We start from the raw sequence: 12,191 nt of genomic DNA on the forward strand, positions 1-12,191 counted from the left end.
CAGGACACACTGCTACAGGCAAATGGTGGTCACACCAGATTCTAATGTGGAAATTCTGTTTCATGACCTACTGTTTTTGCACACCCACACACAATTCTGCTTACACCAGATATAGTCAGTCAGAACAAGACATGTTTGATGGCCAAATTTTGCTTCTTTAGTTTAGCACTGGAGTGACGAGGCTAACACTGCTACCAAGCCAATCGTCACCCAGATATTTTACGGAAATCCCCAGTACATTTCATTGCACATTCCCAAAACATCCCTCATCCCACTCAAACTGCCTCCGGGTCTTCATCAAGAACGCACTTGTCAAAGTAGTTAAGAGTCCCTGTAAATTATGAAAATGAGCAACTGTGTAGCTGAATGCTATGGGCAGTCATTTTTGACAACAGGTGGTGTGTCAAATTCTGATGCACCTGCAGAACCTGAGTCCCCTTGTGTGTACGCTGATTACACTTGAGATTTATGTTTCTGTTTGAACGTATTCAAGATAAACATTTAAGTAATGTGTAGTCTGTATGCCATACAGACAAGCAAAGGGCAGTTTGTTAAAATGGCTGCCCCCAGTGTTTAGCTGCATGGAGACGTTTTGTTCATTTTCATAGCTGGAATGAGTGGGTTGAGAGAAGTTTTGGGGAGATATTTATGAAAAGGATTTGGATGATTATTCTAGTGTTTGGTGGCAATAGCTTTTCTTTTAATGAAGGATTGTTTAGAAAAAACTATGTATTGGATGGGTAAGCTAGCACACTCCCATACAGAGCAATCACAATGGATTGTTTATTTGTTTATTCAAATTTTTTCTAATGTTAATGTTTTGTACTTTACCTACTTTTTTGCTCACTGCACAGATAAATAGCTTTACAGATGCATTTCTCAGGTGCAAAAGACCTTTGCTCTGGTCTGTATGTAGGTGTATATGTGTTTTTGAATGACAAATATTAATTAGAGAAATGTCTTTCATTTTGTGTGTGTATGTGTTAGGCATGCCCTGCAGCTAAACGTGATTGCGACGCAGCAGCTCCTGGCATTGGCGCTGCAGATGCAGCACCTGCACGCCTTCATCCACATCTCCACGGCCTATGCTAACTGCAACCGCCGCCACATTGATGAGGTCATCTACCCCCCGCCCGTCGAGCCAAAGAAACTCATCGACTCGCTCGAGTGAGTGTGTGAGGTGTTTAAAACAGGGACTGGAGTACAGGGTGGTCCATTAGTCGACTTACACCAGATGTACACTGAACAAGTTCTGAAGTCCTAACAGATATGCAAAACGGGGAGCATCTCGCACTTAACATCAGCCTTTTACAGAATTTCTGTAAAAGGCATTGTGTAATTGTATGGTGATGTGACATATTGTGATATACTGCAATTTATTACTCTCAAAGAAAACTTTTTTCAATCTAATGACTAAGTGCCAGGTGAAAGTAATGTTAAGTGTCTCTCTGATTTACTCTTATTGGTCTTAACAGGAAGAAACAGCCCCATCATGTGGATTAAGACAGAACTTCACTGTGATAATCTGTACGTCTAATCTTAGGCTTCATACATTTAAAAATATTAAATCATGTTGTCTGGGCCTCTGTTATACCTATCCTATTTAAAAAGCCAAAATAACTTGTGATTTGCTGTAATTTTTTTTCTCCCAGGTGACTGTTAAGTTACCGTAATGATGGCCCCCAGTGACAGTAAAAACTCATTTTCTGCCACTTTAGGAAAAAACATGTTGTTCATCACATGAACAGACCTTTTTAAACATGTTGGGTGAATTGATATCCTATATTAATACCACATTTATTGTACCTAACATAGGTGAGATTGTTCTACAAAGGCTGCCAGTGTTGAGCTGTGCTGGTTGAACGTGGTCTGTTCTGCAGGCAGATATCGTGCCTGTACAAAAAGCTTGCCTATAGCTCTAAGAAAGCTTATCTATAGATTGCAACGTTAGGCTTCAGACAACAGACAAAACAGCTCTGGTCACAAGTAAAAACGTGTCAGTTGTCAAAAACAGGCTGTTTCAAACGTCCTCAGGCGAAATGGCTTTAGAGATGAAGGTAAAGGGCTAAGCTATGCAGCCTCAGATGCTGAAGTGTGACATTGTAATGTGACCTTTGCAATTCTATTGTGCATTACTACATGTGAAATGATTAAGCTTCAACTTTTGCATTATCACTGTTTTTCCCCCAAGTCTGCCTCAGTGTTTGGCGTCTCAGCGATATCTGTTTATATGTCTATGTATCTTTGTATCGACTTTCTTCTTCATTTTTGATTATATTGTTGCCATGTATACAAGATAACCTCTAGGACATAGAAAAAAAGGTAACGCAAAGCAGAAAAAAATTGCCCCAACATCTTTGTCAAATCAACCCCACCTGACCCAGTTTAACCATGTCCAGTGTTTATTGCCCACAAGCATACAAGAACAAGACGACTCTGTTAACAGCACAATTTGTTACACAATCTTCGTTCAATTCCAATCCTGCTCCCAACCTGGAAATTCACTTCTGATTTTGAGAACTTGTCAAAACTGACAACTTGGGTGAAATCGAACTAAAAATCATGTGTTGTAAGCCCTGTTGTCCATGGTGTAAGCACCGATTTCAGCAGTGTGTCATACAGCATTAGAAACCACATAAGCAGTTCCATTAGAGATTACTTAACAACTCATGGTTTGAGGAGAGTGTGTGATTATTGCAAGAAGTTAGCTTGATGTTGAAATGGGACAGTTGGTAAATTTAATGTTTCACTCTTAGGGTTACATGTACCCCCTCAAATCTCCCGGTTCTTCATCTACTCATTCTGACCCTCTTCAAGGTCTCTCCCCAGGCTTGTTGGTATATTATTGTGACTCCTCTCTGAGTCATCCTGCATGATGTCTACAGAGTTTGCTTGTTTTGTGCTTGGCGCCAGCTGCAATCAGGAAAAGACACAGTATTCATCATAGGCACAATTTAGTTACAACGCTCAAATCACTGTGATTGTGCAAAAGATATTATAGCACTCACATATGGTTAGGTTTCAGTTACAGAGCCCATATAATGGAAAACAACTGTTTTTGGGTACATGAAATCACACGAAGTGCACAAGAAAAATGTAAGATATAGGATGTTCAATAAATACTGCTGCACCATAATATCAGTATGTGCAAAATACCATAACATAGCAAAGGTATCTTGCAAAATACACAGAGCAGATTAGGTTATATTCTGTGTTTTGCTGCGCTTACAGGTGGATGGATGACGCTATCGTCCGGGACATCACGCCGCGGCTGATTGGGGACCGGCCGAATACCTACACCTACACCAAAGCGCTGGCAGAGTGTGTGGTGCAGCAAGAGAGTGGGAAACTCAACGTTGGCATCATCCGACCCTCCATCGTCGGAGCCAGCTGGCAGGAACCGTTTCCTGTGAGTCCAAATTTGAACTGCCATATGTACATTATAGAGCAGAGGTCCTCAAATCCGAACCTTGATTCCAGTGTCCTGCCTGGATTTTATAATCGCTGGTGGGTAAGATGACCAATCAGTTACATCAACAGGTTAGTTGACTACCAGTGAAAATCCAGGAAACCGAACTCAATGTCCAGATTTGAGGTCCTCTGTTATAGTGTATTAGTATTTAATTTGCCAGCACTATTACTTTTAGTTATCCTGCTGGAATAGGCTCCAGCAACCCCCGGCGACCCAGAAGGATAAGCGGTTTAGATGATGTGTGTGTGTGTGTGTGTGTGTGTGTGTGTGTGTGTGTTACTTTTAGTACAAAAAAAATCCAGCAAGCTAAACAAGAATGCAGGCTGTGTATATTTCATGCTTAAAGCACTCTCTCTGTCCCTCTCTTGCTCTCTCCCTGTCTCTCACAGGGCTGGATCGACAACTTTAACGGACCAAGTGGCGTCTTCATTGCGGTAATTTTAACTGCCCTGCTACTGTATGCATGAATGTAGTAATTTAGACATTAAAGAAGGCAGCTCTCAACAAATAATAAGTCAATAAATAGACATGGAGCTCCAGAGTTAATTCTTACTCGGTGAAATCACTCTGAACAGGACAGGTGTGTCTGTGTGTGGTTCAGGTACATAGAAGTGTAGGCAATATTGATTTGTTCAAACATAAACCAGTTAAAAGTACAATGCAATGTATGTATGCGTGTTTTACCATGGCCGGGTCTACCATATGGGCAACTGGGACAACCAGGGTGACTGCCCAGGTGCACCTAGTAGCTGGGGGCACAACACAGCTGCTGTAACAAAAAAGAAATTTGCTCTTGTTTATTAAATTAATTGTTTGTCAACGTCTGTTTTAAACTATTCATAGACTAGTCAAGACTAGTCAGTCTCTATCTAATTCATTTTATTTTTATTTTATACACATCATTTTAATATGTGTGCTTTGAATTTGGCAGGTATTGGTGCTTGCAAAGTAAAGACACAAACAAAATACGTGATCATTTTGGCATCATTTGACAGATTTTCACTAGCAAGATGATGTTGTCTCGCTGGCATAACCAACCCGACAAGGTCTTAGCTGAGAAGCTAATGTTAGTTCAGTTTAGATTTAGATTAGGTTTGTGAAGTACAAACAGGACTAGTCTCTAGCAAAACTGTTGCAATTTGTCCTAAAAAAGGGGCTTGAGGTAGCATTTTCATACCAAGTCCTAGATAAATGTGCGTGTGTGTGTGGGTGTGTGGTTTTAGGCAGGTAAGGGTATCTTGAGGACCATGAGGGCCAGCAACGACGCAGTGGCCGACCTGATCCCTGTAGATGTGGTCATCAACCTCACGCTGGCAGCAGGATGGTACACAGCAGTACACAGGTCAGAACACACAACCCCCCACACATGCACACACATATACACAGTAATGTGTGTTTGAAATCTAAACCCGGCCACTTCATTAAGTGTACATGCTTGTTTTTACACCCATTGTCCAATTCATCAGCTCCACTTACCATAAAGATGGGCTTTGTATTTCTGTAGTTACAGACTGTAATCCATATGTTTCTCTGCATACTTTGTTAGCCCCCTTCCTCCCTGTTCAACGGACTACAGTCTGTAATTGTAGAACTACAGAGCGCACCTATATGGTAAATGGAGCTGATAAAATGGGCAACAAGATGTACTTAACAAAGTGGCTGGGTTGGTGTACATATTAAAATTTACATATGTATATTCTATACTATGGAAAATAGTAAAATTAGATGTGTCCAAACTTTTGGCTGTTGCTGTGTGTTCAGTTACACATGCTTTGTATTGTTATTTGGGCCTCCTGCAGTCTTTGTTGTTTATATATAGGAGCACGGTTTTATTTTTCTGTGTTTCAGACCGAAATCAGCACTGGTCTACAACTGCACAACCGGAGGCATCAACCCTTTCCACTGGGGTGAGATCGGTACGTACAAATATGTAACAAGAACCACACATATGTATGCACACATGGTTGTGTGAGTGCTTCAGGGTGTGTGTCTGTATGTATTGGGGCTGCATGATAAATAGTTTTTATCATTTTTCATGCTATAAACACATCGATAAGGGTTATCATGAGAGAATGGGGCAAATTACCTCCCGTGCACCGTGCCAGAGTGACATAATTAGATTGGTGGGAACGCAGAACAAGTACTTCTCTGTGCTGGGGTTGAGCCATGCTCTTTGGTGTAGCCTGCACTCCTGCGGATTCCTGCAGGACCCACCACAATATCTTGCAGCATGGGACTAATTTTCAGTGTTGCTCACGGGAGCAGGTGGGAAATCAGACCCCTTCAGGTGGGAGCAGGCCAGAGCACACATGAAGAAAAAAACCTGCAAATTAATGAAGCACCTAAATAAAGTAGAACTCAAATCATATATACAAGCAATTTAAATGACAACAGTAAAACAGTTAAAATGAATGAGGTCATTCCAAAGAGTTGCGAAGCAGCCGATCACAAGAACAACACACAAATTCTTCCTCCCAGTGTAAACCAGCTCAAAACATTAAGAACAAACAGACATTAACGAAGCCCAGTAAACAAAGAGTTAACAGTGACAGTGATGACAACAGTAACAGAGCCAAGGCCAGAGCCATCAGTCAGAACAGTATAGTCGAGCTAATGGATCAAACAAAGTAAACAAACAAGTTGGTGTTTACTAATAAACAGAGCGGTATAACCACCGCCAGCCAAACTAGTGACCCGAGAGGCTGCTGTGAGCCTGATGACCATGACTGCCATATTATTTCAGCTGGGAATAATGTATTTGTGAATAGACTGTGCCAGATATTGATGTCAGTTCACCTTGACGGAACTGCGCAAGCAGGACCAAAACGTTTTGGTTGCGGGCAGGAGTGGGAGAAATTATTCCGATTTTCATCATTAAATTACCGCTTCTCATGTCATCACTGTAATATCCAACAGCTACATTGAACATCACACTTTTTGTCCATATCATGCAGCCCCAGTATGTATGACATTTGTGTATGTCTGTATGTGTGAATTGTGTGTTGGGGTATGTGTGCGTGTGTGTGTGGGGGGGGGTATTCATTTGACTTCGGGCGCTTTGGGCCAATCAGTGGGTGGAGGAGTCAAAGCCTGGCATCACCACGGCAACAGAAGGGTGAGAGGGTCATTCTTAGCATCGCCATGGCAACCAGCACTGGTCCATGAGTTACATAACCTGAGGTCCCACAGGCAGCCAGCTGATTACACACATCTGATAAATGAATACAGTTAACAATTTGGCCTGGGTGATAGAATAATTATCAGAGTTCTTTTTATATCAGTAACACACATTTGAGGTGCTTTTGATAAAATGATGCCATGTTCTGTTCCTTAATGCAGAATGAACAGCAAAGGCTTGAAGTTTGAAAAGTTGCTATTTAGTACGCTAGATGGAGTGTCTTTTACTCTCTAGACAGGGAGGGAAAAAAGTCTAACCATTCACTCACAACAGCACAGAGTAGCAGGACTGTTAGCAGAGTTAGCTATTTTGTTATTTATAGCTATATTTTGTTATTTTCAGGTAGCAGGGTTAGTTATCGTCAGTTATTTCCAGTTAGTGGAGTTAGCTGGTGTCAACTATTTTCAGTTAGCGACTTCAGCTAGCATTAGCTATTTTCACTTTGCAGAGTTAGCTGGTGTTAGGAATTTTCAGTGCTGAAATCATGGAGAGTAAAAAAGGCAATGAGTTTGAGGAACTCACCTCAAAAGAAGAGAAGACTGGAGAAAAGGTCTACACAGCCTAAGCAGGGTTCAGTTTCTTTAAATCAGATGTAAAGCAAAGCAATTTTGAAAATATTGAAATTGAGCATTTGAAAATTGCTCATATTGGACAAGATCTATTAAACATGTATTAAAATTTGACTATTGAGCAATCAAACCTATGGAGCTAATGCCCTGTGGACAAATAAATCATTCTAATTGTGGTTATTTATTTATTAATTACTGTGAGAGCTTAAAATAATATTTAGGTATTTTCACTATGTTTTTATGCCATTTGTTGGGTGCTATGATATGATATGACTTTTGACTGTATTTATATTTATTTAAAATGTCCATTCATAATAAAGATATTGTTTCTTTCTTCTTCAGAGCACCACGTGATGTCGACGTTTAAGCGGAACCCTCTGGAGCAGGCATTCCGTCGGCCGAATGCTAACATCACCTCCAACTACTTGATCAACCAATACTGGATCCTGGTCAGCCACAAGTTTCCTGCGCTCCTCTACGACCTTTTTCTGCGACTGTCTGGCCAGAAACCTCAGTGAGAATGCTAGCGCCCTCTATGGTCAAATTCATCAGTGCTTAAAGAGATTATAGTCGATCAGCCAAGACATTTTTGCTGTCTGTATTTTACTTCTTTAGTTTTACACTAGCTCATATATAGCTAATGTAGGAATAATAGAAGTTTAAACTCTACCATTTAGCATCAGACAAAACTACTGTACATACTTCTGTACATACTTAAGTCCTTGTTTATAGATGACATTATTATAAGATTACTAAACAACCTGAGGCAAGTGCAGGGATGCGGGAAGTGGGGGTGCTGAGGGGGCTGCAGCACCCCCTGAGTTCAGAACTGCAACTGCTAAAAACAATAATAATAATGATACAGAGTGTGGCAAAAAATGTATATGTGCTTGTTTTAGAGAGGAGTTTGTAATTTTTAGAACACAGCCTGTTTTTAGACTTTTAAAAAATCATCTATTGTAATAATACTTCATCAACTGTTTTATCTCTCGCTCATTGTGTGTCCACATTAATGTGGATGTGACAAAATCAGTTACCACAGCACATATCAACAATCGTATTGGTCGCCACTTAATTAATTTGCATAAAGTTCGTCCAAAATGAGAGCGCACAGATAGGATGAGCATCAGTGGTCTGAGGTGCCAGCTGTATGTATATATTGTCATCTCTTGCCGCATTGTAGTGCAGTATGGCCCGTTCTGTTTCGTGTAAATTTTCAAAAAAAAAAGTTAAAAGGGGGGAAAATGGCAAATCATTTAGAATGACATCATTGCTCATGTCATATATGCTGCTTAAAATTTCAACACTCAACTTAAAACACCTTTCCCACGTCCTTGTGCAAGTGTGTGATTTTAGGCTTGCTCTTAGCTTGATGCTAATTAGAATGCTAATAAGCTTCCATTATTTAGCCTTGTAGCTCCAGTTCTAAACTAAAGAAAGCAAATTTTTTCAGACACCAAACATGTTTTGGCTGATTTTCTACATTTGGGGTAAGGGGGGGGGGACTATGGGGAATTTGACCTCTGGCTAAACTGTTCTCTCTCTCTTTCTCTCTTGCTCTGTGTCTGCGTGTGTAGGATGATGCGGATCTTTAATCGGCTGCACAAAGCCATCGGCCTGCTGGAGTACTTCAGCAGTCAGGACTGGGACTGGAACTCGGACAACATGAACATGCTGCTGAACCAGCTCAGCCCAGAGGATCGGAAGGTACACAAACACACAGGGAGTACGGCAGCCTGTTTTGCCTGAAATATTCCCTGTCACATTCCTCTCCATCACAAGATGACTATGATGGGGTTGTACTTCTTAGTGTTATTTGGTAGAAAAAATTAAATAGTATCTTTCAAAAATGTCAAACTATCTATCTAAATGTTGCTAAATCTGAAACTGTAATGCTAATTAGTAGAAAAGACAGGAGCTGGTTAGCATAAACAGAACATTTTTAAATATGGCTAATAAAAGCACTAACACAAGTTTAGGTGATGTTGAGTAAAGGCGAGCTACTGGGGTTGAAATGACAAAGGTGTAAAACTTGATTGGCTAATTTAACGTTAGTTTAGCAAGCAGGCTACAGTACCACAGACCACAGTATAGGTTTGATTCTTACTAAATGGTGTACTGCTGACCCAAGTGACCAAGTGGCAGACACTAGTAACAGAAAGTCAAAGTCAAACCTGTTCTGTGGTGTTTGGGAGTTCAGCGTTTTGACTAAGCTGGTTTAGTTAGCAGACCAAACATGCAATACACCACAGCATAGGCTTGGTTCTGGCTAACTGATGCTAAAATGACACCTGTTTAGAGGGTATCTAAGAGGGCAAATGGAGTGACTGTTGTTTATTTGGCTGTCTAGATGTGGAATAAAAATTTGACGTCATCGTTTTGAAATACCGGCCTCATTTTTAAATACTGCAGTATACCAGAGACTTTATAAAGGAGGAGACAGGTCACTGGTTGGAATATGAATGGAAAAGTTTGTAACACTCAATATGGCATCTGTTGATGAGGAAAGTCCTGCCCTTTAATAAAATTAGCCAATCAGCTTTCTGTTTAAGCCACAAGTGGGAAAAGCCCATCTCTTTGTGGACTTCTGTACATGTGCAGTAGCCTGGACAAGCTGAAAAATCATGTTTTTTCTGTATTATTTACAAACTAATTATGCTGTTTTTGTCAAATATGCTTTTAAAACATTAATGTGGCTTTTAGTTTTTAGTTTCTTAGTTTTAGTTTTTTATGTCTCTCTTAATTCAATGAGATAGTAGCCTGGTCTTGTATGACTGAGAAGTCCAATCTCTCTCTCTCTCTCTCTCTCTCTCTCTCTCTTTCTCTTTCTCTCCTTCTCTCTTTCTCTCTCTTTCTCTCTCTCTCTCTCTCTTTCTCTCTCTCTCTCTCTCTCTCTCTCTCTTCTCTCTCTTTCTCTCTCTTTCTCTCTCTCTCTTCTCTCTTTCTCTCTCTCTCTCTCTCTCTCTCTCTCTCTCTTTCTCTCTCTCTCTCTCTCTCCTCTTTCTCTCTCTCTCTCTCTCTCTCTCTTTCTCTCTCTTTCTCTCTCTCTCACAGACATTTAACTTTGATGTCCGTCAGCTAAACTGGCCTGAGTACATAGAGAACTACTGCATCGGAACTAAGAAGTACGTTCTGAATGAGGACATGTCCGACATCCCTGCAGCCCGACAGCACCTACGCAAGTAAGATACATACACACACTTTCAGATATCCTGACTGACCATGTCAGGTTTCCTTTTCACGAAATAATATTAGCTCTTATCTTCATTGGTTTCTAAGATGTAGTTGGTGTGGCTGTTTTTGTTTTTGTAACCTAAAAGCAGAAAAAAGTCAGAATCTTTAAACTATTGATACTAGTGGATGATGTTTTCAGGAGTTATTCTGTGGTTTAAGGTGTGCTTAACTAGCAAGCCATCAAAAGGCAAATATGCATCACTTCTCTTTTGTCATGAAAACATCTTAAACAAAAAAGAAAGTACAAAATAACTTCATGCATCTAGTACCAGTTAAGGATGGGAGTCTGTAGGTGCCTCACGATTGCAGTTTCAGTTCAGGCTGTCAATGTGCGATTATAGTTCTTCATGCATCTTCATTTTTGATTGCTGTACACTACGTTATGATTTTTAGCTTTTTTAGAATTTGAATATAGCGTACACTCTGCTTACTTCTACGTCTACAGGCCTACATCCTTGTTTCACCATCAAATAAGTTTAAACTTAAAATAAAAAAAAAAAAATTGATCTTTTTAGTTCTTGGTTTTTACAGCACATTGTATACAGAGTAGCTTATTTACACAATAGTATAAATATTAAAGCTACAGACACTTTTTAAAGCCTCTATATAGTAGAACCCAAACAAGATACTCTAAAATAAGTCTAAAATTTCACACACTGTCTTTTCAGTACAAAGACCTGATTTCCTGGAGATATTATGCAAATCTGAGATGTCAATTGAATTATATTACATTTTAGTATATTATAGTATATTTTATTATAAGTGTAGCTTATGCATATTGTGGAAAAATGAGTTGCAGTCATTATGCCTATTAGTTTGTTTCATGTACTTCATTTTCTGATCTCTTTCTTTTTGTTTCTTTCTCTTTGACCTCTCTCTCTCTCTCAGGCTAAGGAACATCCGTTACACCTTTAACACCCTCTTGCTGGTCTTCATCTGGCGCGTCTTCATCGCTCGCTCTCAGATGGCCCGGAATATTTGGTATTTCGTAGTGAGCTTGTGCTTCAAGTTCCTGTCGTACTTCAGAGCCTCCAGCACACTGACCAACTGACCGCAGATCTGCCATTAAACTCGCGGCCCTTCGACACGCACAAAGCTCTCTTTAGCTAATCTCACCGTCCATTCATCAGTGCTCGTCCTAAAAGCCCAGCAGTGAGGCGCTGTTTTTAGAGCTTTTCCCCCTTTTATAACGAGTGTCCTTTCAAATAAAAAACAGTTATATATGCAACGCCCTGTTTTACAGCCTTTCATGTGCGTTTGTTTTCTGTCCTGAGACTTCAGAGTTTTCTGTCTAATACTTGTGTAATTTGTCCTGAGACAAGGCCTTGACTTGGGATGACAACAATGACTATTATTTTAGTCTACTTGAATTATGACAGTGTTCACGTTTAAAGATTTGAAGCTTATTGACCTGAATCTCTAAGCCTTTGAATTTAAAGGTGTCATCCACGGCTACTGTTCAGAACATTTTGGTCATTTCCATCAGTGTCCATGCGTGTGAGTGTTTCTTACATCATATGATCATACAGTTCTGATGTTAATGTGTATGTAATGTCTCTTACCTTCCGGCTCACTTTTGGGGGTTCACCGTTTTGTTGTGCTGTCGAGGGTTCCACCCTTTATCTCCAGAGAAGGAAGAACAAAAGTTGATTTTTAATACAACTGTGATGGTTTAACCATTCTGGTCAGATTTCAGCAGAAATATAAATCTCCCAAAATACAATCATTTCATGTAAAC

At 40.1% G+C, this 12,191-nt stretch overlaps 1 protein-coding gene across 3 annotated transcripts in view; it reads left to right on the forward strand.

Annotated features, from left to right (window-relative positions):
- si:dkey-97m3.1 (fatty acyl-CoA reductase 1) overlaps nucleotides 1-11,771 on the forward strand; it is a 53,476-nt gene extending 41,705 nt beyond the window's left edge. For all 3 annotated transcript variants that reach the window (XM_036576975.1, XM_036576973.1, XM_036576974.1), the window contains 9 exons: nucleotides 988-1,167; nucleotides 3,232-3,409; nucleotides 3,862-3,906; nucleotides 4,696-4,814; nucleotides 5,321-5,388; nucleotides 7,562-7,733; nucleotides 8,797-8,926; nucleotides 10,274-10,401; nucleotides 11,342-11,771. In XM_036576975.1, coding sequence (XP_036432868.1) covers nucleotides 988-1,167; nucleotides 3,232-3,409; nucleotides 3,862-3,906; nucleotides 4,696-4,814; nucleotides 5,321-5,388; nucleotides 7,562-7,733; nucleotides 8,797-8,926; nucleotides 10,274-10,401; nucleotides 11,342-11,504 — 1,183 coding nt within the window. In that variant the 3' untranslated portion in view covers nucleotides 11,505-11,771. The remainder of the gene's footprint in view (nucleotides 1-987; nucleotides 1,168-3,231; nucleotides 3,410-3,861; nucleotides 3,907-4,695; nucleotides 4,815-5,320; nucleotides 5,389-7,561; nucleotides 7,734-8,796; nucleotides 8,927-10,273; nucleotides 10,402-11,341) is intronic.
- The last annotated feature ends 420 nt before the right edge of the window (nucleotides 11,772-12,191 follow it).

Source organism: Colossoma macropomum, unplaced genomic scaffold, assembly GCF_904425465.1.
Source record: "Colossoma macropomum unplaced genomic scaffold, Colossoma_macropomum, whole genome shotgun sequence".
NCBI classification, from domain to species: domain Eukaryota; kingdom Metazoa; phylum Chordata; class Actinopteri; order Characiformes; family Serrasalmidae; genus Colossoma; species Colossoma macropomum.